General features: G+C 52.6%; 3 protein-coding genes across 3 annotated transcripts; 2 read left to right on the forward strand and 1 right to left on the reverse strand.

Moving 5' to 3' along the window:
* Positions 1-119: 119 nt before the first annotated feature.
* SURF4 (surfeit 4) lies at positions 120-13,501 on the forward strand. Its single transcript, XM_077149079.1, has 6 exons — positions 120-280; positions 7,934-8,120; positions 8,897-8,973; positions 9,557-9,600; positions 10,048-10,234; positions 11,031-13,501. The coding sequence occupies exons 1-6, from the start codon at positions 233-235 to the stop codon at positions 11,295-11,297; spliced, it is 810 nt and encodes a 269-aa protein (XP_077005194.1). The 5' UTR covers positions 120-232; the 3' UTR covers positions 11,298-13,501.
* Positions 11,031-18,248, reverse strand: SURF2 (surfeit 2). Its single transcript, XM_077149081.1, has 6 exons — positions 18,120-18,248; positions 17,871-18,025; positions 17,088-17,191; positions 14,792-14,974; positions 14,462-14,616; positions 11,031-13,907 (listed from the first exon to the last, which is right to left on the reverse strand). Exons 1-6 carry the CDS (start codon positions 18,195-18,197, stop codon positions 13,824-13,826), a joined length of 759 nt encoding a protein of 252 aa, XP_077005196.1. The 5' UTR covers positions 18,198-18,248; the 3' UTR covers positions 11,031-13,823.
* Positions 18,249-18,291: 43 nt separating this feature from the next.
* On the forward strand, positions 18,292-23,029 carry SURF1 (SURF1 cytochrome c oxidase assembly factor). Its single transcript, XM_077149078.1, has 9 exons — positions 18,292-18,353; positions 18,506-18,557; positions 19,874-20,007; positions 20,112-20,194; positions 20,935-21,117; positions 21,989-22,061; positions 22,176-22,338; positions 22,680-22,761; positions 22,849-23,029. Exons 1-9 carry the CDS (start codon positions 18,312-18,314, stop codon positions 22,916-22,918), a joined length of 882 nt encoding a protein of 293 aa, XP_077005193.1. The 5' UTR covers positions 18,292-18,311; the 3' UTR covers positions 22,919-23,029.
* Positions 23,030-23,078: the final 49 nt, after the last annotated feature.

A 23,078-nucleotide genomic window follows, 5' to 3' on the forward strand; every position in this document is an offset into this window, starting at 1 on the left:
GGCCCCTTTAAGGGCAAGGCGGGGCGGGGCTCCGGGGCGCGTCCCCTTTAAGGGCGGCGGGGGCGGGCCGTGCGGCGGCGCGCGGCCCCTTTAAGGCTTGGCCTACGTGGCAGCCGCTGGAGCCGCCGCCGAGTCGCGAGGCCGCGCGGGCACTTCCTGTGGAGGCCGCAGGGGCGCGGGCGCCGAGGAGGCCGAGGCCGACGAGCGAGCCAGCCGAGCCCCCGCCGCCGCCATGGGCCAGAACGACCTGATGGGCACGGCCGAGGACTTCGCCGACCAGGTGCGGCCCGCGCGGCGCCCCCAGGCCCCGCCCCAAGCCGCCAGCCCCGGCGCGGCGGGCACTCCCCCACCCCCACTCGCGCCCCGGACGCCCCGGACGCCCCGAGTCGGGCCTCCCGCCCCCCGCGGGGCTGGGCCCTCACCCCAACGCCAGCCAGCCGGAGGGGGCTCGCCCTTCCGCAGCCTTCCAGCCCTCGCCCACCGTGCAGACCCTCCGAGCTCCCGCCCCCGTCCTGGCCTAGGACCCCCTGGAAACCGGCCTCGGGGTCCCAGCCTGTCCTAATCGCCTCCCCCAGACCGAGGCTTAGGGTGTGTCCTCGGGGGGCCCCTCGCGTTTGCCCCTGGCGTGGATGGACCGGGGCCCTGCGCTCAGCCTGGATGGAGATCCCCGGGAGGTGGGTGGACGTAGGTGACAGCGGCAGGAGGCCCTGGGGGTCTCGGGGGATCCGCGGTTGGCCCGGCTCTTAGGGAGCAAGCCTGAGGGCTGTTGGGAAGCGTCCTCTATGGTTGAACTGTTGGGGGGCCCCGGCCCAGCCCCCCTTTCACAAGACACCCTTAGGAGGCGTTTGGGGGTGGTGGGGCTCACACTGAACAGTGGTTGGTCAGATTGGCGGCCGGGGCCGGGCTTTCTTACCTCCCGAGTAGTGGGAGGGCCCTGGGATGTACCCCAACTCAGAACAGCAGTGGCACTGTCTCCTTTTCACTTTCCCAGGTTTGTCAGACCCTTGGGGTCCCTTTGGCACCCCCTGCATCTTTCCTGCCCTGTTTGGACTCTGCCCTGGGCCTGGATTGAATGGATTTTTGTACACAGACCTGGGAGGAGGGGAGGCCTATCTTCCCCTTGTTTTTCTCTCTTCCAGAAGTGTCCAGGTGGCATTCTGAGTAACAGGGAAGCTCTGCAAACAGGCAGTTGAGTAATTGGGAAAAGCATTCAAAAGCTGTACGGACCAGGTCAGATCCTGGGAAGGTGAAGGGACAGCACTTCTCTGTTTAAAGCTCCACAGTGGGGGCGACTTTGGATTTAGTTGTCTGTCTGTAACTTCTAAAAGTATTCCGTTATGTCTCCAAATTAAGGACATTATCCCTGCAGGCACATCCTCGTGGACCCCAGTTGCCATTTTTCCTTCTGTTTACTCACTGTGTGTGGCTCAGCTGAGTTAAAAGTAATGGTGGTGAAGGTAGTAATTTTTATGGGGGTAATATTGAGTAATCAAACTCTGAAGTCTAGACTGGTAATAGGGTGTGTGTGTGTATTTGTATGATTTTTCTTTTTTTTTGGTCTTTTTAACCCAAGTTAGCATTTTCTGATGGGAATGAGATTTTTCCAGGGATCCTCTCAATGAGTGATAGCTTTCCAGTATGTCTCATTATTATTGGGTTTTTGGGGTACCACTTTCCTGTGGGAAGGAAAAGCATACTGACTTGAAGAAACAGTATATCCTAAAGTCACGATTTTGTATTTAAAAACAATTAAGAAATCACGCCCTTTGCAAAAACAGCTTGTATTGAAGGCTCTCGGGAACTAGGTAGGCCTTTTTGTCTTGTCAGTTTTCATTGAAGTTAATTTTTCATGACCCAATTTGATTTCCCCAAAGTAGCAACTCATGAAGAAGATGGCTCCTTTTCAACTCATGAAGAAGATGGCTCCTTTTAGTCAAAGGAGTTTTTAGAGCTATGTACACTCACTCTTCAGCCTGGAAACCCTGGTTTTGCAAGTGAATTTCATAACTAAATCTAGATAAAACGTCTCCAGTCTCACTCCTGCCAGCTACCAAATGATAAACTCTTCTACTGAAAAAACAGTTCAGAATCTCTTTATATAATCTTATGTAATCTTCTCTCCTTTATTTCTGTGCTGTTTGTTGTTTTGTTTTCATTGAAAGAAACAGAGTCTTGTAAATGGAAGGGTCTTGCACGGGGCACATAGTTTACCTTAACCAAGTTTCTGAGGGGACAGTGAGACATGCTGTGTCTCCCAGACCTGCCAGTCTCCAGCCTTGAGGCTGATGCTGTCAACAACGTACTTTTCCCACTGGATGCTTCTCTTCTGGCACAAATCAAGGCACAAACACTATCATTGTTAAAAAGGGGCATGCTGCTTAAAAATGAAAGGAGTTGGCTAGCAGTGTTTAGAGCTCCGCCTTGCTCGGAGCAGAGCATTTCAGTATGAACTTCATGCTCCTGTGTAGGGAGGGCAGCATCTCTCATGTTCCTCAAAAACAAGGCCAGGGTGCCTCTTCTCCCATGAGTAGGCTGGGCGCAGAAGGAGGAAGTGGAGCGGTGTCAGTGTGCGGGCCAAAGTGGCAGCTTCCCATGGACAAGATCTGGCCACACTTGGGTGGCTCTTGTTTCTCCCATTTATCTGTGATCTTCAAAACAAAGTTGCCAGTATTAAAGAGTGCCAAGAGTCTGGACTCATAAAACAAAGGTGATCTAATATGAGGAGAGTGGGGAAGTAATGTTGGAGTCACTTCTCGGATAAGGCAAACCCATTTTTTTTTTCAGTTTGCCTCCAGAAAAAAAAATAAAAAAAAGCAAAAATGAGGTGATGGGATTTGAGCAGAAAGTCTGGGCTGCTGAGGGTGAAACCCAGAAAAGCTTTCTCTCCAGATGTCTGTCCTCTGAAAATCATGCCAGGGATATTGAGCCTGTAGCTGTATACCAGGCTTGACCAGGTCCTTGGGGCATCTGACCTTGTCTCTCGCTGAGGCCAGCCACGGTCTCTCCATTTCTAGACAAGGAGAGTGAAGCGCGTGGTCCTGCTGACAGGTGGTGGGGCTGGCATCCGACCCTATGTCTTGATCCCCCAAGCTCCTGACTGCTTGGCATGTTGCACCCTTTCCTTTAGGTCTGCAGAGGCAAGTCCTGGGAGAAAACAGGCTGCTTAGTTCCTGCTGGTAGCCTCCTCCAGTCCCTGTATATCACTTCTTTGCCTTTGGCCACAAGCTCCTGGCTCTCTTTGCGAGTTGGGTGCTTGTCAGCCACTGGAAACCAGGTCGTCAGGGCCCAGGCACCCATGGACTCAGTGGTCCAAATAATGAATCTGCTGTGCAACCGCTATTCATTGCTTATTAGACAGTCTACAAAGTGTAACTTCCAGCACATTTATTCCAGGGAACAGGAGAGTTAGCACCAACTGGGCTCTGCCTGAAGTTCACACCAGGGTACTGAGCTTGCTGCACAGATCTTACTCTTTTGTGTGGTCTTTGGTGTTTTGTTTCCAGGAAAAAAAAAAAGCAAAAATGAGGTGATGGGATTTGAGCAGAAAGTCTGAGCTGCTGAGGGTGAAACCTAGAAAAGCTTTCTCTCCAGATGTGTCTGTCCTCTGAAAATCATGCCAGGAATATTGAGTCCTTCAGTGTGACTGAGCCCATCAGGGAGATACCACCCCTAGAAGCTCCTCTTGGCCATTGCTGGAGCATTGGGTAGCTGGGAAGGCTCTGGCGGTGGTGTCTGTACTAGGTGCATGCAGCCCACAGGCAGGGCTCTCTGCTAACACTGCTGGAAAGGCCACTTTGGGTGTGGTTCTGGGACGGGGTGTACTCTGCACATCTCTTGTTCCTGTGCTCCTCTGCCACCCCCTCCAGGGGGTTCCAGTCCTGGAAACGAATGAGGAGAGAGGGCAAGGAGTAGCAGACTGTTTTTCTCTGCTTGCTACAGGCCACAGGAGGTCACAGCAAACCCCAGCACTTTGGAGGGAGGGGGTGGGGGTGGGGAAGCAGTGGGGACTGTGGTAAGTATGGCTGCTCCTAGAAGCTGTGCACACAACATTCTCTCCTGTCCAGCCTCTGGGGCTGCTTTCCTAGAATGCAGCATTTTATCACAGAGGAGAGATTTTAGGACGGCAAGGTTCTCCACACTGCTTGGGGCCAATTGACTTCTCTCCTGGGCCCCGTGATGCAGCACAGACCTGAGAAATACTTGGAAGAAATGGGAGTTGGGGGGAGGCGTTCACGTGTCTTGGAACCTGAGTGCCAGCCCTGACTCAGCCTTAAGGAGGCAGCCTTTGGCACAGGCCCTTGTCTTCTAGGGCGTGGAGACTTAAGTTGGTTCTTGAGAAGGGCAGCCCCAGCCTTTGGTGATCAAGACCATCTCATCCTTTTCCTCTTCTTCAGACTTTTCATTGACTAAGAATTGCAGGTTGCTTTCTCCAGTTTTATTTTCTTCCTGTAGACCCAGAGAGTAGATTTTTATGAATTGTGTGGGAGTCGAAGAAGGCTTTTGGGTATTCCCAAAGAGTTATGTTTCTGATTGGAGAGAATTATATTTATAAAATCCCCTTCAATCCCCTAAAATATTGACCCTGTTGAAATCGGATTCAGTTTTCATGTTTGAGTCACTTGGACGCTGTCACTTCTTAGACACCCGTTGCACCAAGTGTGACGCCCCTGGGGGTTCTCCCTGAGAAGCTAGCCTGTAGAGTTGGCTGCCTCATCCTGTCTTCCGTCGAGCCCTCCTGCACAGTGGCCCCATCCGGGCTGGCCGTGCTTGTGGTGCTGCACACTCGCGAGCAGCATCTGGCTCTCAAGTCCCCATGTGCTGCCTGGGGGGTCCAACGCCAGCAGAATTGGGACCCAACTGTTCTCAGTTCATTCAGCGGCATGTCCTGTTTGGCTGGTGGAGTCTGGGCACTTCTGGGTTGTGGTAAGGGGGAGCTTGCTTGGAGACTTCCTGAGTCTCAACATGTCGGTTAAGTGCCTAGTCCAAATGGCTGTGACCAAAACACATGCAGGGAAAAAGATGAAAGCTGGGTCTGATGTTGTTATTAAATACAGGGTTTTTTGTGTGTTCAGCCCAAACTGATGCTTATTGGAGGGGAGCTTGTTTCAAGGAGGTTTGGGGTGGGGGTGGCTGGCTTATAAAATGACCGACCTCAAATCCAGATCATAGACATCAAGTCAGACGGATCTAATTCTGACTGTAACGACCAACACTTTTAGCTTTTGTTCTAAAGTGAGGAGATGTGTCTGTTTCTTCGCCACGTTTGCATGGGAAAAGGAGGAGTGGATCACCTTCCTGGATGGAAATGTCTCCCCATCTCTTTGCTTTTTAACCTTCCCAGTCTGACACTCTAGTTAAGAGGGAGAGTCTGCAAGGACGCATTTAGGTGCTGCCTCAGACTTGGGGGCTGGGCTGCACAGCAAATTATAGTGTGTTCACTGAGATTACTTCTAGCAAAGGGAGGGTCTTGTCTGCTTATCCTTTTGGTCTGAATGGCACTGTGCAGATGTCCCAGGGAGCCAGCTCATGCCCTTTTCAGGAAGTAAGCAGAATGCCTCCCATGACTGTCTTGGGGGCGTGGATCACAGGACACTCCTCCTGGGGTCCCGCCATGGCGCCTTCTTGTTGGAGCCTTCCTTCCAGGCGGTTGCCTTTTTCCAGGGGTTGAGCCTGAGCTGGAGGTCTGTGTCCCTCCAGGACCTCTGCACACTGGACCTTCACATGAAGGTCATTCCAGCCGACCAGCACCAGTTCAGGAGCAGGGTGGTGGTTTTTTCTTCTCCATAGGAACCGGTGACTACACCGTTGCCAGGCATTCTGGAAGTGTTCAGGCCCCGAGATGGAAACTGGGCAGATGGGTGGTGCCAGTGGTACTGGACCTCATCCTCTGTGCAGTGCTCGCCGTGCACGTATGCACCTGCTGTGTACGCTTCCCACATGGGCCCTCAACTCTATGGCAGAGCACTTGGGACTGCTCATCTTGTGTTTTCAAGCAAGGTTTTGCTCCCTCCCTGCTGATGGTTTTCTTGACTATTAAGTTGGGACAGACCCTTGGTGACCATCTGATCCAGCTCCGCTTCTTTTGTAGAAAGATAAGAGACCCCTCCAGAAAGTAACTTGGCTTGTCCCTGGTCACATGGTATGGTCAGTATTGGGGCCAGGACAAGAGCATGGCTTCAGTCTCAGCCAGGGCTTTGTCTCCCGTATCCATTGGTTGGCTGTCTGGGTGTCTGTCTGTCCCTATTACTAAATGGGGAACCAAAGCCTGAGTGTGGGTGTGACGTCAGCAGTTGGGGCTCAGGCTCTGTGGTCTTGGCCTCGTGTGCCTCCCCCTCCTCCGAAGATGAGCCAGTCAGTGGTCCCAACCAGAGGCTGCTGGAAGGCAGTGGACTTGCGTAACTAGGTGCTCCTTAGCAGAAACAGACACTTTCCAAAACACCAGCAATTAAGAAATGCTCTTAGGCACACCCTCGTTGTTCCAGCAGCAGGTTGGATTGGCCCTGAAAGGGGCTGTTTGGCCGATGTCCACCTGACTGTATCTTTGAGGGATTAGACTCAGGTGTGCCCTTTAGACTCCAGCCTTCTGGCCCCTGGCTCATAAGGGTGGGCCCTGACCTTTCTCCTACGTACCTGCTGTGTTGTCATGGGATTCCTTTCCTTTTGTTTCTCAGCTTTATGGCTGGGAAGGGAAGGCATACTGGCACATGAATGACATTTGGACCTGGCATTTGACAGTACATATGTGTCTCCTAATCAAGCCATCATAAATGGCATAACTTGCATGGGACAGACATTACAAATGTACTTTTTCCCTCTAACATTGGCCATTGGTTTCCCATACCTGCAGTCATTGCTGCTCCAACAGACATTCTCCTGATCTATGTATCTTTAATTTGTTTTGGCTCCACAGGCTTTTTTAAAAATCCCAGTGATTTCTAGCCATTCCACATACTCAGCATTTCAGTTTTACTCATGATTATTGTGCATACACAGTTGTCCAAGTCAGACTGCCCAACTGTATTAGGGGCTAGGATGGCAGCTTTAAAGAGTGCCTGCTCCCACAGCCTGGGCTACCCCCTCGCTGCTCTGCAGATTTGGGAAAAGGCGAGCTCCGGAGCTACCACCAGTTGACCCCCTCACCCCAGAGGCCTGGGACCTTCTGGGTGGAGGGGCACTGAGCATCCCTGAGGTGTCAGGGAGGCCAAGACCATGGTGACTAGGTCACAGATAATCCAGTGGGCTAGGGGCAAGTCTCAGCCTTGCACTGTCATGTCACTGTGGCCTTGAGGGAACCACTTCTCCCCTCTTACCTTCAGTTTGTCCATTTGTAAAATGAGAGTTAGACTAGAGCAGTGGGTCTCAACCAGGACCAGTTCTGCCCCTTCTCCCTCCCCAGGGGAAATGTGGTGATGTTTGCAGACATATTTGATTGTCACAAGGGAGGGTACTCCTGACTTCTGGTTGGTGGAGGTCCGGGATGCTCTTACATATCCCACAGTGCATGGGATGGCCCTAGACATCAGTGTGCCAAAGGGAGACCCTGTCCTAGGTGATCTCTAAGGGCCTTTGTGTGCCGTGACTAAGTGGTGGGCTCCCTCAACAGAAATGCAAGCTGTGCCTCTTGTAGTCAGGTCTATGTGTTTGGCCCACAGTTGCCACCTAACTGTGCCTGCTGGGAATTGGAGGAAAGCAGGTTCTAGGGGAGGCTGAGCTGCAGCAGCCGATGCTTTACAGAGTCTGGGGCTGACACTTGGATTGTCGTGCACACTTAAAAGGGGTGCTGGAAAAGAGGTTGAGAGTCCCCCAACTGCCCTGGAGAGATACTGGGAACCTTGAGAGCTCTTCTCCAGTTCCTGAATGCCCTGTTATCTGCGGAAGCTGTGGTGTGTTAGCAGTCGCAGCCTGCTCACCAGGGGATTTCTCTGGTCCGCAGTTCCTCCGTGTGACGAAGCAGTACCTCCCCCACGTGGCGCGCCTCTGCCTGATCAGCACCTTCCTGGAGGACGGCATCCGCATGTGGTTCCAGTGGAGTGAGCAGCGGGACTACATCGACACCACCTGGAGCTGCGGCTACCTCCTTGCCTCTTCCTTTGTGTTCCTCAACCTGCTGGGACAGCTGAGTAAGTGGCTGCTTGTGGTGCTCCGAGTCATCTGCGGAGTTGACAGGCTTTGCCAGGGGCTTCTTGTTCCCTCACCGACACAACCTGCACAGTTTGTGCTGATTAGAGGCTGGGAGGCTGTTTGGATTTGAGGCTCTCCTGAGACGGTTGTCTACTTTTCCCCTCTTCTCTAGGGCAGGCTTGCCAGGCCAGCGAGTTGTGTTGTGCAGACCCTTCAGGGAATGCTCTGTGTCAAGTCCTGGGCTGATAGCTCTGGCACTTGCTAAAGAAATACAGCAGTGCTTGGTCTGCAGTGCCCAAAGCAGGAGGTGCTGGGGAGACTGGGAGGTCTAGGTGGGCCTGAATTGGAGCTAAACTAGGTAGAGACAGAGGGGCCTAGGCAGGATAAACGGGATTAGGTAAATGGAGAGAGAAGAATGAGGCCTGTGCTAGTTTCTGACCTTTCTCCTGCTCCTGTGGGACCATCTGCTGGTAGCTCCCTCCATAAATTAGGGGTGAGGAAGAGACTTACTTTCCCATGTCCTCTGCTCTTCATAGTAGAGCAGATAGACTACTCTGATGGGAAACCAACCCCGGGAAATTGCCCCTTTTTCCTAGCAAGGGCTCCACCGGATGTGTCTTTGTAAGTAACATCCGGTGAGCTGGTTGCTGGTGCATGCCCAGTCCTGTCAACTCTCCCAGAAGCTGCCTGCAGCTTGGGGCAGGTGAGGAGATGATGTATGTTCCTTGCCTGGGGTTACCTGCAGTGCCCTGACCCTTGCCCCTCTCCCTTCCAGCTGGCTGTGTCCTGGTACTGAGCAGGAACTTTGTGCAGTATGCCTGTTTTGGACTCTTTGGCATCATAGCATTACAGGTAGGCAGAGCAGTCTTTGCTGGTCCTCCCTTGTCATGCCCTGGGTACAGTCAAGCTGTTGAAAAGGTGCCATCCTTTCAACCTCTGACTGCCTGGAACCGTTCTCTACTCAAGGGCCAATAACTAGCTTTTCCTCAGCACAAGCTCAAGAGCAGCAGACCACTGAGCAGGGCTGTTGAGGCTGTTCCCATCGAGGAGGCAGCATGCGCTGGGGCACCAGGCGGCTGTCATGCCCATCCTTGGCCACTTCCCTGAGTCTCCGAACCACAAGGGTGGTTTTCAGCCAGAATGTTATCTGGTTATCTAAGAGGAACACTCTTTATTCAGATGAAATGTTTGCAGTGGTTTCAGAGCCTGGGTATTGGTTGAGCAGACCCAGGGTCCCCATACTACTCTTTTGGGGAATTACTAAGCCAAACTTCTGAACTTGGAGCTGTCCCCAGTGTCCTAAAACGGTTTTGTGTACTTTTATATTTTTTACTTAATGTTGGAAAGCTGCCAAATGCTGTTAATTCTATAGAAAAGAAATTTGTTTGAAAATGCTGAGACTTAAGTTTCTCTCTGTCTTCTCCTTTCCCCTCAGACGATTGCCTACAGCATTTTATGGGACTTGAAGTTTTTGATGAGGTATGTGCATTCTGGCTAGTGAATTTAGTGAACTTTTCTCCTATCTCTACTCTGAAACCAGTGTTTGGAGTAAAGCTTGTTTGGGTCCAAACCATGCTTTTTAATAAAAGATTCTGCAGCAGGGCCTGCCCTGACAAGGCCCCTGCCCTGATCCCCTGGAGTGCTGGTGAGAAGGCGCTCATCTATCCAATCTGGGGAGTGGGATGGATGGACGGACTTGCTTGCCAGGGTTCGTCATTGGTCTGGGCATGTCCAGGTTACCGGTCCCTTCAGTTGGAGAAGCACACCTGCATCTGCAGCATAGGGACCTGAAGTTTGCCTGCGTCCCAGTGCTCTGGCCCTGTAGGCTTGAGCCTGCTGTGGTCCTGCTTAGTGCATGGTCTGGGCTTATGCCAGGTCCCCCTCTAGCTAGCTGGGCAGGCAGGTCAATGTGTTTCTTCTCCTCAGGAACCTGGCCCTGGGCGGAGGCCTCCTGCTGCTCCTGGCCGAGTCCCGGTCAGAGGGAAAGAGCATGTTCGCAGGCGTGCCCACTATGCGTGAGAGCTCCCCCAAGCAGTACATGCAGCTCGGAGGCAGGCTGTTGCTGGTCCTGATGTTCATGACCCTCCTTCACTTCGATGCCAGCTTCTTTTCTGTGAGTATTCTCGCTTATGGAAATCAGTCTGGTTTCAGAGTCTTCCTCGAAAAGAGCAGTCCCTCTCCCAGTCCTACCCTGTTTTTCTTGGTTGTGTACCGTGCAGGGGACACAGCAAACCTTGTTTGCCAGAGCAGTGGCCTTTCCAACAAATTATGCCAGAAATCGACATGAACTCGCCCCGTTTTTCTTTCCTTTGTTCATCAGAACCTTTATCGCATCCTTCTTGCATGCCAGTTGTTGGGGTCACAGACATGCAGAAGGTTCCTTTCTTGCCTTCAAGGAGCTTACAGAGTACATATCACACGTATCACCACCTAGACAGTGGTGAGGTTGGCAGTGGGTATGAGAGACCCTGGCCAGGGCAGGCTACCCCACAGGTTCCAGATTGGCTGTGGGAAAAGAGGTTGTTTCTAGCTTGGGTGACTGGGTGGGTCGTGAGGCCCCTGGGAAATGAGTTATGGCTCAGATCCATCAAGCAGAAACTTGAGTTGATCTTGGTGAGTCACAGCCCAGCAGTTGGAGATTTTCTTTTCATCTTTCCCAAACTCTTTGGCTTCAAAGCCAGTGTTATGTTATCTGCTGCTCCCCCATCTCTGTCTCGCTTTTATTTCTCCACCTGTAATTTCCCACTCTTATTTTCTGTCTTCATTCTTGAACCTTCAACTGCCATCTTACAGCTGAACCCCTAGTTGCTGAACCTGGCACAGATAAGTTGATGACACAGGACAGGTGGGCATTTCCATCTTTTCCTTCCCCAAAGTCATTTTGAATTTCTACTTTCTGCCCAATGCAGATTCTCCAGAACATCGTGGGCACAGCTCTGATGATTTTAGTGGCCATTGGGTTTAAAACCAAGCTAGCTGCGTTGACTCTGGTCATCTGGCTCTTTGCCATCAACGTGTATTTCAACGCCTTCTGGACCATTCCAGTCTACAAGCCCATGCATGACTTCCTGAAGTATGACTTCTTCCAGACCATGTCCGTGATCGGAGGCTTGCTCCTGGTGGTGGCTCTGGGCCCTGGAGGTGTCTCCATGGATGAGAAGAAGAAAGAGTGGTAACAGATCCCTCCCGACCTGGCTAAGACCTGTGGCCATCCAGGACTGGTTCGAGGTGGAATTTGACAAAACTGCCAGCATTTATGTATCCTCTTCTTTTCCCCTCCCTTGGTAAAGGCACAGATGTTTGAGAACTTTATTTGCAGAATACCTGAAAATTAATGGCTAAATCTGCTTTGGAACCACAATTTGGTATCTTTGGGTATTTAGTGCTGGCCAGCCAGAACAGTTAGTATGGCACCCCTGGACCAGGGCTTCTTGGAGTGAGCAGCTTGGTTAGTTGTGGCCTCTTAGTCCCATTTTTGTTTCTTTTCTTTTGTTGTTGGGGGGAGCCTTCAAACTGTACTGTGAGCAGATACGTTTGTGTCTCATTCAAAGTGGTCTCCCTCTTATTTTTATGTTTTTAGCTAAAGCTACTAACTGATTTGGAATGGCCTGGCCAGCTATCGAACACCCTGTCCAACTTCCTGGTTTAAAATCCCACCCAGTGGCTTCAATGTGTGTTGGCCCCTGCATTGTAAGACTTGTTAAGTGTAGGAAGAAAACCATTTCAGAGAAATCCAAAGAAATGATGCAGTATTAAAGGGGCAACTGAAGCTGCTGCTCAAAGCAAAAGACTTGAGTTAGAACATCAGCTTGGGTTGGTGTCAAGTTTCTCTTTGGATAACACCCCTTAGTTGTGAGCATTCATGGCCCAAGGCAGGCGCTAAAGGCTCCCAAGTCCTGGGGGAAGTGGCTGGCAACCTGCAGTCCCCAAGCCTGGCATGCAGGATGATGGTGAGGACACTGTACACTGAGACAGCTGGCACAGCCTCTTGGGCAAGTTGGCCTTGGCAGGCTCCTGCTGACCAATCTCAAAGGCTGCTGCCCTGGGGTAGAGCAGTGAGGGAGGCTCTAAGACCCAAGGGCTTGCAAATTAGTTACCTCACACTTGACCTTTCCACCAACAAGGTCTGAAAACCACATGCAGAGCTCTGACCTGACTTGGCACCATCCCACACATTTTTTTCTTTGGCTTGAAGGTTTTCCCAGGCTGCAGGTTCAAAGTTACACAGCCATGACTTAACATTTCCAAGAGGCTGTTGCTTGCTCAGTGTCTTTCGCTATGCTGAATACAACCCAAATTAGTATTTACAATTTGTGATGCCTTATCAATTTGATCTTAATCCTGTATTTAAAGTTTTCTAACATTGCCTTATACTGTGTTTCTCTTCTTGGAGAGTATCCCTCCTTGCTCTCCTCTGTTATCTGTATTGCAGTGGCCTCACAGAGGGTCAGATACTTTCCTCCCTCAGGGGCGTGGCTGCCTAAGACTGAGACCCACACCTGGGGAGGGAAAGCGGCTCACTCCAAACTCAAAGGTCTAGCAGAAGCCCAAACTTGGGCCTTATTTTTTTCTCTGATAGTAGCAGCTAGGTATGCAAGACTTAGAATGAGTTCCCAGGAGTGCTGTGGGCCCAGTCCTGACCTCCCACTTCCCTTGTCAGCACCACAGAACAGGGTGAGGCAGGTGTTTGTCACCAGGGCTTGAAAGCCTTCTCTGGTCCTGCAGCCTGGGCCCCCCTCATCTGGCAGGAGTGATGGGGTGCCCTTTCAGGGCACCACCCCCACAGGGCCCCGCCATAGTGGAAGCTCCTCCCAAGATATCTACTGTCTACCCCCTAGTAGCTACAGGGCTAGGCCATGGCATAGGAACAGAGGGCTCTTTCCTTCCTGGTCACTCATGCTTGCTGCATGGAAGGTGACCTCTGATCCCTTCCCCATTCAGCCCTTTCCCTGCAAACACTGCACAACAGCCCCATAGGACCACACTCTTGGCCAAGTCAGTTTCTCGGTGGCCAGTTCTGGCGGGCAGGGTTCTTCCTTGGCACCACCCTTGGGGACTTGTTGGTTTGTAGAAAGCCAGAATGAGCTGAGGAACCCAGGGTGGGGAGGGGACAGCCATCACTGGCTCTGCAACAGCAGCCTTGGATCTGGTGGTTTCCTGTCCCCCCAGCCCAGAGAGGCTAGTGTGCAGGGTTAGATGCCTTTGCTGGAAAGAGAGAAAAAGGATGGTCTACCAATTAATTGGTTTTGGCAAACAACTTCTGAAAATGTATGTGGGAAATAGGTATAAATTTCATTTTATGCTGTATTTTATATCTTAGTTGTGTTTGAAAACGTTTTGATTTTTGGAAACATCAAAATAAATAATGGCATTTGTTGTATGCTGTGATCCTCTGGTGTTTCCTAGACGGGGATGGTCCTGGCCCGAGCTTGCCTCTGTAGGTCACAGGGAGCCAGGTTCTTGTCTTGGAGAGCTCATCCAGGTAGCATCCTTCCTTCTCTTGGAGCACCTGCTGCTTTCTCATCCCAGGCAAGGGAGTGGCCTGGTCAGCAAGTGGGGTGGGGGGGCAGTAAATGCCAGGAAACAAAGCTGAATCATGGAGAAGGTACTGTTGACACAGTGCCAGCAGTTCAGGGGCATGTGGCAGCCTGATCAGAACAGTGAGGGAACAAGAGCTAAAGAGTTTCTCCAGCTATCTTGTATTAACCCAGCTGTTTCAAAGAGCTAAATCTCTTAGGTTTGCAGTGATGGCTTTTGAATTTCTTCTTCAATGAACTGGACTGCTTCTGTGGCATAAACAGAAAATCCTATTTGTTAGAACCCTTCTGATCCTAAGATGTTGGGCTCTGTGAAGTCAGGGCTCCCCCACCCCCCATGCAGAGAGTTTAGTGTGACAGTTGTCATCTTTCCTGCCACAGCTTAGCTGCTGGATGGAATGGCTCCAGGGGACACAGGAAAGGGCAGCCAGTGGCGCTTTGGAACTTTGCAGCAAGACCCGTTCTAGCCTAACCCCACTGATTTATCCTTGGGGACAAGAACCTTCATTCCTGCCAACTGCAAAGGATGGCATCTAGTAATGGGGTTTCTTCTCTAGGATCCTCTGCTACAGTGGCAAAGAAAAGCAAATCCCAACTCCCATTAGGTGGTTTTGCTTTTAGACTGGTGGTTTCAGCCTGTCCAGGGAGCCAGGGCTCCTTGTAGCTGCTTCCAGGCAAGCGCTAAGCAAAGTAACAGCTTTTGCTTAATCATAGCAGCCTTGGCTGGTGTTTTCTTTGTATACTGTTAAGTTCAGGGTTCCATTTGCTTGGGGACCTACTGTTTCAAAGAACTTGAAACTCACCTTCCCGCGTTTCCGGTCCAGCGCCGGGGCCACCCCAGTCTCCCCTGCGAGCCCAGTGCCTTCCTCCCCAGCATCATCCTCACTTGCCATCAAAATGACATTGGTGTGGTCCCCATTCTCAGTCCTTCCTGGGGCCTTCTGGGTGAACAGCTCGGCTGGAAGGAGCAGAGGGAGCACGCTGAAGCTTGAGGGATGGACATGCAGTAGGAGTGAGAAGGGCCCAGACCAGAGCCAGGGATGCTGGTGGGAACCCCAGGACTAAGCCACAGTGAAGTGTGAAGAGGAAGTTGTACTGGGCCTGGCCAGGTAGAGAGGGCCTATGCTGCTTACGTGGGTACAAATCTGTCATGCTGTCATCGCTCTGGGCTCCTTCCTCGTCACTGGATGCGGGCTCCCAGAAGTGTGCTCCTCTGCCAAGCGACCCATCGCTATCTGTCTGGCCTTCCCTCCTACTCCTCTTGTGCAGCAAACAGGCAGGGACAAACTCCACTCCCTGCTTCCGGCACTCTTCATCTGGGAGGTAAGCACATGCTGCCTGGCACCTGGTGGCTCCCTCGAGTCCTGTGCATCCCCAACCAGACTGTGAACAGGGCCCTGGCACCCCTACCCACTGGGGCAGCTCAGAGCAGTGGCAGGCACACATCCTTGGCTCAGTTCCTGCTAAGTGTGCAGGGAGAGTAATGGGAGCCCAGAAGTCAGCATGGGCCCATGCGGCCATTGCCATCCTATCCCTCGTTCCAGCCAAGAGATAGAGGCTGGGAGCAGTAAACAGGCACAGACAAGAAGAGCTGTCCCAAGGGAAGGCGGACGTGTGGTCCTCCAGCATAGTCGGGCCTGCCACTCGCCCTGGCCCACCTTTGGCTGAAAGCAGTTCGCATTAGTCTCCCACAGAAGGCCCTCACCAGGACCCCCACTGATGCCTTCCATGCTGCCAACCCAGGGAAGCTGGGTCCCTGGTGTGGAGAGGCAGTGAGCAGAGGCTGGGTAGAGACAGCCCCCTAGGGGCCACTGTGGCTCCCTCACAGGGGTGCAGCACTAGGTCAGCCTGGGCACCAGGACACACCAGCTCCCTCTTCCTGCTTTCACCCCTCACTGGCCAGTCCTGCAAGGCCCTGGTCTCTAATTTCCCTGCCTGCCTCGGTCCCACCTTCAGGTGCCTGCGCTCCACCCCACCACAGCCTACACTACACCTCCCTGGGGCAAGGCAGCCAGGCCCCATCACCACCAGAAGCTGCACACGGACCTGGAGTTGTTCTTCGGACATCCTCGGCCAGGTCTCTGACTCCAGACCATTGTCCTAAAGTGGCCTCACTTCCTCCTTGTTTGGTCTCACGCCCCTGGTCCATCACTACAACTCGGTCCTTCCCTCTTGTCCTGTTGAACGCACTGCGAAAACCTCAGCCCTGAGCCCCCACCTTCCTCCTTCCTATGCCCCAGAGCAGCTGAGCATGCCTGGAGAAGACCCACCACCGGCTCTCATCTGGAACAGCGTGCTCTGCAAGCTGCCTGTTTTCTGCTCCTGAGAGGCCCATGTCCTGCCTTTTTGACCCTCCTGCAGCTTCCTCTGCTTTCACACTCAGGCAAAGACTGGCTTTCCATCCTTGACCCCACGTGGCAGGCTCCCGGGATGCTCACTCACGCCCCCAGGCTGTCTCACAACGCCACCACAGCCACCACAACCACCCTCGCTGGGGTCGCCAGGGCCCTCCAAATGGTCAAACCTCACGATATTTCTGTCCTCACCTTCCCTTCACCAGCAGTTGATGGAATCAACCCCTTTTCCCGGAGACCCTCCTCAGGCCCTGAGGCACCACTTTCAATGGGGTTCTCCCCCTCATGTGGCCCCTTCTCTGCAGTGCTCGGACCTTCCCCTCCTATGCTCACCCCAATGGGGGACACAAGCACCACCTCGGCCTCTATGACTTGTGGTATTGGAGTGTCTCAAGGACACTCCAATAATAGACCTGACCGAACATATCCCAAGGAACCTTAATTCTCACCACAAACCTGCTATTCAGACTCCATTCTGCTGCCTTGGTTACTGATACTCCCATCTACCTGAAGCCGGAAGGATCGAAGCAGATCATGCTCCATCCCTTGGTGGTCCTGGCCACGGCCTCCAAGGCCCTCTGTGACCCGGTCCCTCAAGCCCCCTGGCACGCTGCCACAATGGCCGTCCTTTGAATCTCTTCTGCCTCAGACCTTGTCCGGCCCCTCTCCTGCCCCTGGAGCACTGTGGCCCTAGCCCCATGTCCCTCAGGTCTCCACCAGAAGAGAAACCCTGGAGATCCTTTCCCACCCTGTCCAAGGTAGGCCTCTGGACACCTGCCTAGCACCGCCTTCTTTGCAGGCATGCCACAACTTGCAATTAGACTTCCAAGTCTGCTTCCTACACTGCACCCGTGCTTACTAAACCAAGCTCTCTGGGGCAGGACCACGGTCCACTGTCCTCTGTGCTTGGACTGGACCTGGGCACTGGCAAAATATCATGGAAGAATGCCCAAGATATCACCTTTGTCTCTGAGAAGTGGCTCTCTCTGTCACCCCGATATCTGCACTGAGAGGCAGGCTGTGTCCTAAGCACCCTCTGATGGAGGGTTCCTCCCCGCCCTCCCAGGCTACTCACATCTGCGCAGCGCCCTCTGGAACCGCCGGCCCTGGGTGTGCCGCAGCACGTGCTCTGGGGACTTGTTGATGTGTCGCAGGGTGAGCCTACAGAACATCTGGTGCCTGAGGGCAGGCAAAGTACAGTTGGAGGGCACAGGGACAGGTCATCAGAGGGCTCCCGGCCACCCCCAGTGGCTGATGGGACAGTCTGCAGCACAGCCTGGACACTGGGCCTTGCAAGAACTCCCCACCCAGTCCACCCCGCAGCAGAGGTGAATCACAGCTGATGGAGCCTTTTAGCATTTACCTATAAAATAGGCAGACTTGAGCCTCCTGGAATATTCCAGGGAGAAAGAATGCCTATTCACGACCTGACAGAGCTGGCAAAGTGCTCAACAAATGGGAGAACTCATCACCACCGAAGTCTCCCTTGTGATGCTTCCTGTCAACCAGTGCTCTCGGCTAAGCCAGGGGAGACGTGAAACCCAACACTCAGCATCTCAGGAGACGAAGCACAACCCTCATGCCCCCCTCGGCAGCAGGCAGGACACGCACGACAGCCTCGCGTGACAGCACAGGACATATGCTCCCCGGGCCCAGGGACCCTCCCCCTGGAGAACTGGTTTTCCTGGGAGAAGCGCTGACCCCGGAGCCCGAGGCCCGGCTCTGGACTCGGCCAGGCACTTAGGCGCTGGCCAGCCGGGTGCCAGCGGCCGTGCGGAAAGGTGCTGGGGAGACGGGGGCACCGGCCTGCGCGCCCCGCCCCGCCGCCCTCGCCCTCCCCGCGGCGCTGCCCACGTACGGGTGCTTGGTGCTGGGCACAATGTGCGGCTTCAGCTCCGCGTAGTCGAAGGACGGGCAGGCGCGGACCAGCCGCTGGTATTTCTTGCCGCTGGTGTAGACCTGGAGCTCCGGCAGGCGGCACGGCAGCTCGTGGCCCGTCAGGGAGCACCTCACCTGCGGGCGGGGCCCGGGGCCGTCAGAGGGGGCCTCCCCCGCCGCCCACCGGTCCCCCGGTCCGTCCGCCTCCCCTTCCTGCCCCGCCGCGGACCTTGGAGGCCCCGGGCTCGAGCCGCAGCGCCGGATGCTCGCGCAGGAAGGCCCGCACGTCGGCGTGGAGATCGACCATGGCTCGCAGCGCGCAGCCCGGCAGCTTCGGTTTTGCGCGGCGGGGAGGGACTCGGCGGCCACCCGGAACCGGAAGCTCCCGCGCCCCGGAAGTGTTCGCGGGCCGCCGGGTGCCATGGCGGCGGCGACGAGCTGGCTGGGGCTGCTGCTGCGCACGGTGTGCGCTGGGCCGAAGCGCGGGGGCAGGCGGGGGGGTGGGCATGAGACCGGGTCCCAGCGAGGGGCGGGCGGGACCCGGGCGGGCTGCGCGCCAGGGAGGGGGAGGCGGCGGCCGTAGGAGGGGAGCCAGGTCATCCCTTGTCTCCGCAGGCCCCGGCCGGCGCAGTCAGGAAACGCCTCTTGGGGGTCCCCGCGTGCCCAGGTGAGGATTCGGCACAGGGTGGATTTAGGGACCGAGGAAGAACCACCCGACTTTCAGCCCCTTCTTCTTAAAGGGGCGACCTGGGGATTAAAATAAATTCCGTAACCACCGACTGAATGTAAGCTCCGTGTGAAAGGGTTTCACCGTGAAATAACATTCTAGATTAAATGCCTCGTTATCAAGCCTCGATTATGTGCCCGGCGCCATAACGAGTGCTTTGTCCTCACAGCAATCAAGGGGAGGGAGTCCTGTTATTCCAGTTTTACAGATGAGGCTCCAACTAATGAGGGCCCACCTGAGATTGGAACCTGGCCTCTGAGCTTCAAACTAAAGCATATGTAAACGCCACATTTCCAGACTGCTTCTCCCTCCAGGTCAAGGGGCACTTTGTTCCCAGGAAAGTGCTCTGTACAAATAGGAGAGGGTACTTTGCCAGCCTGCTGCAGGCCTGCTTTTCTGTCATCTGAATGTCATAATGCTTTCAGCAGATGGGACTTGCCTTCTGAGAGCTTAAATGTGTCTTCTGTGTACATTGTTACATCTTTAAATTTATGTTGAACAATGAAAAAGAAAAGCTATTAAGAGAGCTTTGTAAACCACTGTCCTGAGTTTATGGCTGATACTTATTTCTCTTTATAATACAATAGCCAGTGGTGCCTGGCACATTAGCTGTTTAATAAATGTTTTTGAGCAAGCAAATCCCTAGTGCATTTTAGTGCAATAGAATACGTTTTAGTGTATTCATGAGCAAAAAGGCATGAAGTGGTCACTTATTTACTCAGGGTCAAGTGGCAGAGCTGTAACTAAGTCCTGGGTCTTATTTATTTAGTCAAACAAACATTTACTGAGCCTTTGCTGTGCTGAGCACTGGGTTAAGAGCTGGGCTGGATGCAGTGCTGCTCGTTGGCTCTTAACTGCAGGTTTTGATCTGTTCATTCCTCTTCCACATTCTCAGGCAACATTGGTGGTGTCTTCTTAAGAAATTTCTGCCCCAGTTCTATTTATTTTGGGGTTTCTGACCCCGTGCCAGTATTGTCAATTCAACAGTGCCCAACGCTCTCTTTTTTAAATTACAAAGGCATATACTTTCAATTGCAGGTAGGGGTTGTTTTTTATACAGGCAACTCTACGCATGTTCTGGGGTGGGGAATGATCCAGTTTTACCTAGGTTTTTGTTTTGTTTTTATCCCAATTAGGGAAGTTGTAAGTTTACAGAAAAATCATGAAGAAAATGGAGTTCCCATATGCCTCCCTCTTCCATTTTTAACATTTTTGCATTAGTGTAGCACTTTTTCCAGCTCTTTTGCTTCCTCTAGGGGTGGCCTGGAGGCTAAGCAGGTGTGGCAGTTCTACAGCAGAAGCACCTGCAACAAAAGCAGAGGATGACTCCTTTTTCCGGTGGCTCCTGCTTCTCATCCCTGTAACAGCCTTTGGCCTGGGAACATGGCAGGTAGAGTGGTATCTAGGTCGGGGGTTGAGGGGGGCAGGAACCAGTCCTCTGAGCTCTTGCCTCCCTGCAGTCTGCTCAGGAGTCTGCTGATGCTGTTTCTTAAGGTCCAACGTCGGAAGTGGAAGCTGAAGCTGATTGCAGAATTAGAATCTCGAGTCATGGCGGAGCCCATATCTCTGCCCGCAGAGTAAGTGTGTGGCTGCCTACCCTGAATGGGGCTCACTTGAGGCCAGCAGCAGAAGCCTGACTTCTACTAGCCACCTTGCCCCCGTTTGCCCTCAGATGGGAGCCCTCGAGATCAGTCTTTCTGCTGGGCTTCCTACTGAAACTGAACTGGGAAGCTGCTTGATCTATTCAGAACCTTCTCACCTGGTTTTAACCTTTGGTCAGGTGCATGTACATAAGCCCTCCTCTGTCCCCACCCCAGTGCTGATGGCTGTCCAGAGTAGTGATTCTTAGCTGGTGGGTGAGAGCAGAGGAAGCAGGTCTTAGCATGAAGGTATTATGAACAAGTGCCCCAAGTGATTATAGTCCTCCCCACATCATTTAAAAGCACTGTCCTAGAGGGAGCGTTGTATTCAATAAAGGTTCCCATTGTTTGACTTGCAAATGGAGCTTTGACATATTTTACTAACTTTATGTAACACTTTTGCACAGGAGTCCACACTTTTAGCTTCTCTTGGGAAAGTAGACTGTTTGGCAGCAGATCCTCATTCCCATATGGCATTGCAATGTTGGAGCTGAGGTTCAGCCATCCTTATTAGAGGGCAGACCCTGTGGTTTAAAGGTCCCTCCATTTCCTACTGCCTTCCCTTTTGACTCCTTGTCCTGCTCTTTTGGGTTTGTAATGTACAACATAAGCGTTAGAGGGTTTGTTTTCCTGTCCAGCCTTGCTTAGTCTGAAATCTGTTTATGCTTTTCACATAGCTCCACAGAACTGAAAGATCTGGAGTACAGGCCAGTGAGGGTCAGGGGGCACTTTGACCACTCCAAGGAACTGTACATGATGCCACGGACCATGGTGGACCCTTCCCGGGAGGCCGGCCAGATCTCCTCCTCCGCCAAGAGTGGTGCCCACGTGGTCACCCCTTTCCACTGCTCAGACCTGGGGTGAGTAGCAGGTATGGCAAAGGTGATACCAGGGCACAGTGACGAAGTTGTGGCAGAAAACCCATTATCATTCTTTTCTTCTCATCCCTCAACCTTCGTAAGACATTGGGGAACTCTCAATCCAAGAAAGGTTCAGTTCCTTGAATTGTCAAGTCTGTAATTCTGTTACTTGTTAAACCATCTTTTTTGTCAAACCATTTGTTTCACTGTGTATCCCTGCATAAATCCTCTATACTAAGCTCTGAGGCCGAAGAAATGAGTAAAACATAGGTCTCTCCTCTAGAAAAATTGTTCTAGTGGCTAGTCTTGTGAATTACAATGTAGCATGGTGGTCAGCAGGAGGAATTCAGAAGGTACCCTCACACTGTCTGGAGGTCAGAGTCAGGCATGCTTCCCAAGAGCTGTTTTTGAGACAAATCTACTGAGAGGGCAAAGACTGAGGACTGCCTGGGGCTTTGTGGAAACATAGGATGGGGTTCTGTAGCAAGCCCCTCCTCGAAGTACCCTGCTATTCCAACTACCGAGCTGGGAGGTGGCAGGCCTTGTTATCGTGGCTCGACATTTGCATTTAGAATTTGACTGTGGCTGCCCTAATTAGGAGATTGGAGGCAGGTGGGCAAACAATTGTTGGAGCAGTTCCAAATTGACAAAAACAGGCACAGCAGAGAAAGACTTCCTAGTGGTACACATGTGGTCAATGGTACCATCAATGACGTGTCTGCCAAACTGACCTTCCCGTGTGCATTTCCTTGGCTCACCTTTGAAAACCAGTGGGCAGTGCTGTGCCTACGTAAGTTCGCAATGCCTATTTAAAAACGTCCCCACCTGAAATAACATTATCTGTACACACGTATTACTTTTGTTATTCCAGAATCACCATACTGGTAAATAGAGGGTTTGTCCCCAAGAAGAAAGTGAATCCAGACACCCGGCAGAAGGGCCAGGTAAGGGCTGAGCACCCTCTGGTTGTGAGTGATCAAGAGATTCCCAGGAGCCATGCGGGGCTCTCCTGTGTGAAGCACTTTCCCTCAAGGGCAATCTCACATCTTCCTTCACAGATTGAGGAAGAAGTGGACCTAGTTGGGATGGTGAGGCTGACAGAAACCAGAAAGCCCTTTGTCCCTGAGAATAATCCAGAAAGGAACCACTGGCATTACCGGGACCTGGAGGCCATGGCCAGGGCCACAGGCGCAGACCCCATTTTCCTCGATGCTGACTTCAGTACGTTTACCAGTCCACCCACTAATCTTGTGAATACCTTGTTCTATCTTCCTCAACCTTGACCTTCCAGAGTGGCTCTGTCACTGACATCCTAGGGGGAGAGCAACTGTAGGCTCAGCCTTGTTGACTACCAAGGGAAAGAAGCAACACCAGGATGACAGTTGGCTACAAGTCTGTAGGGTGTCACTGAGCAGCTTTGGAGTTCACTGGGGGAAATGGACCATGCAAAATGACAGTTGGGAAAAGCCATCAGAAAAACTAGAAAAAGCAGACCAAGTTGCTAGAGAAGGGACACGGTGTGGGAAGCACACATAACTGCACGTCATTCACTCTCTCCACAGAAAGTACAGTTCCCGGAGGACCCATCGGAGGTCAAACACGAGTCAGTTTGAGGAATGAACACATGCAGTATATTATCACCTGGTAAGCACCCAGTCCCTACCAGTCTCACCCCAGCTCCTTGCCCTACCCCAAGTTGACTCAGCCCCTTCTACATACTTTCAACACAAGGTATGGATTGTGTGCAGCCACATCATACTTGTGGTTTAAGAAATTCATGCATTGGACCCCTGGCATGTGACAAATCAGCTGACAGCCTGTCCCAGAAGCAAGCAGGACATAACTTGGTGCATATTACCTTTTAAGCTGATCATGTATTGTTGGTGATAGAAATAAAATTCCTTGGTTCACATATTAGGCACTTTTATTTCTTTCTGCCCAAGTGAGCTAGTAACTGGCTT

Source organism: Tamandua tetradactyla, chromosome 2 (genome assembly GCF_023851605.1).
Source record: "Tamandua tetradactyla isolate mTamTet1 chromosome 2, mTamTet1.pri, whole genome shotgun sequence".
NCBI lineage: Eukaryota > Metazoa > Chordata > Mammalia > Pilosa > Myrmecophagidae > Tamandua > Tamandua tetradactyla.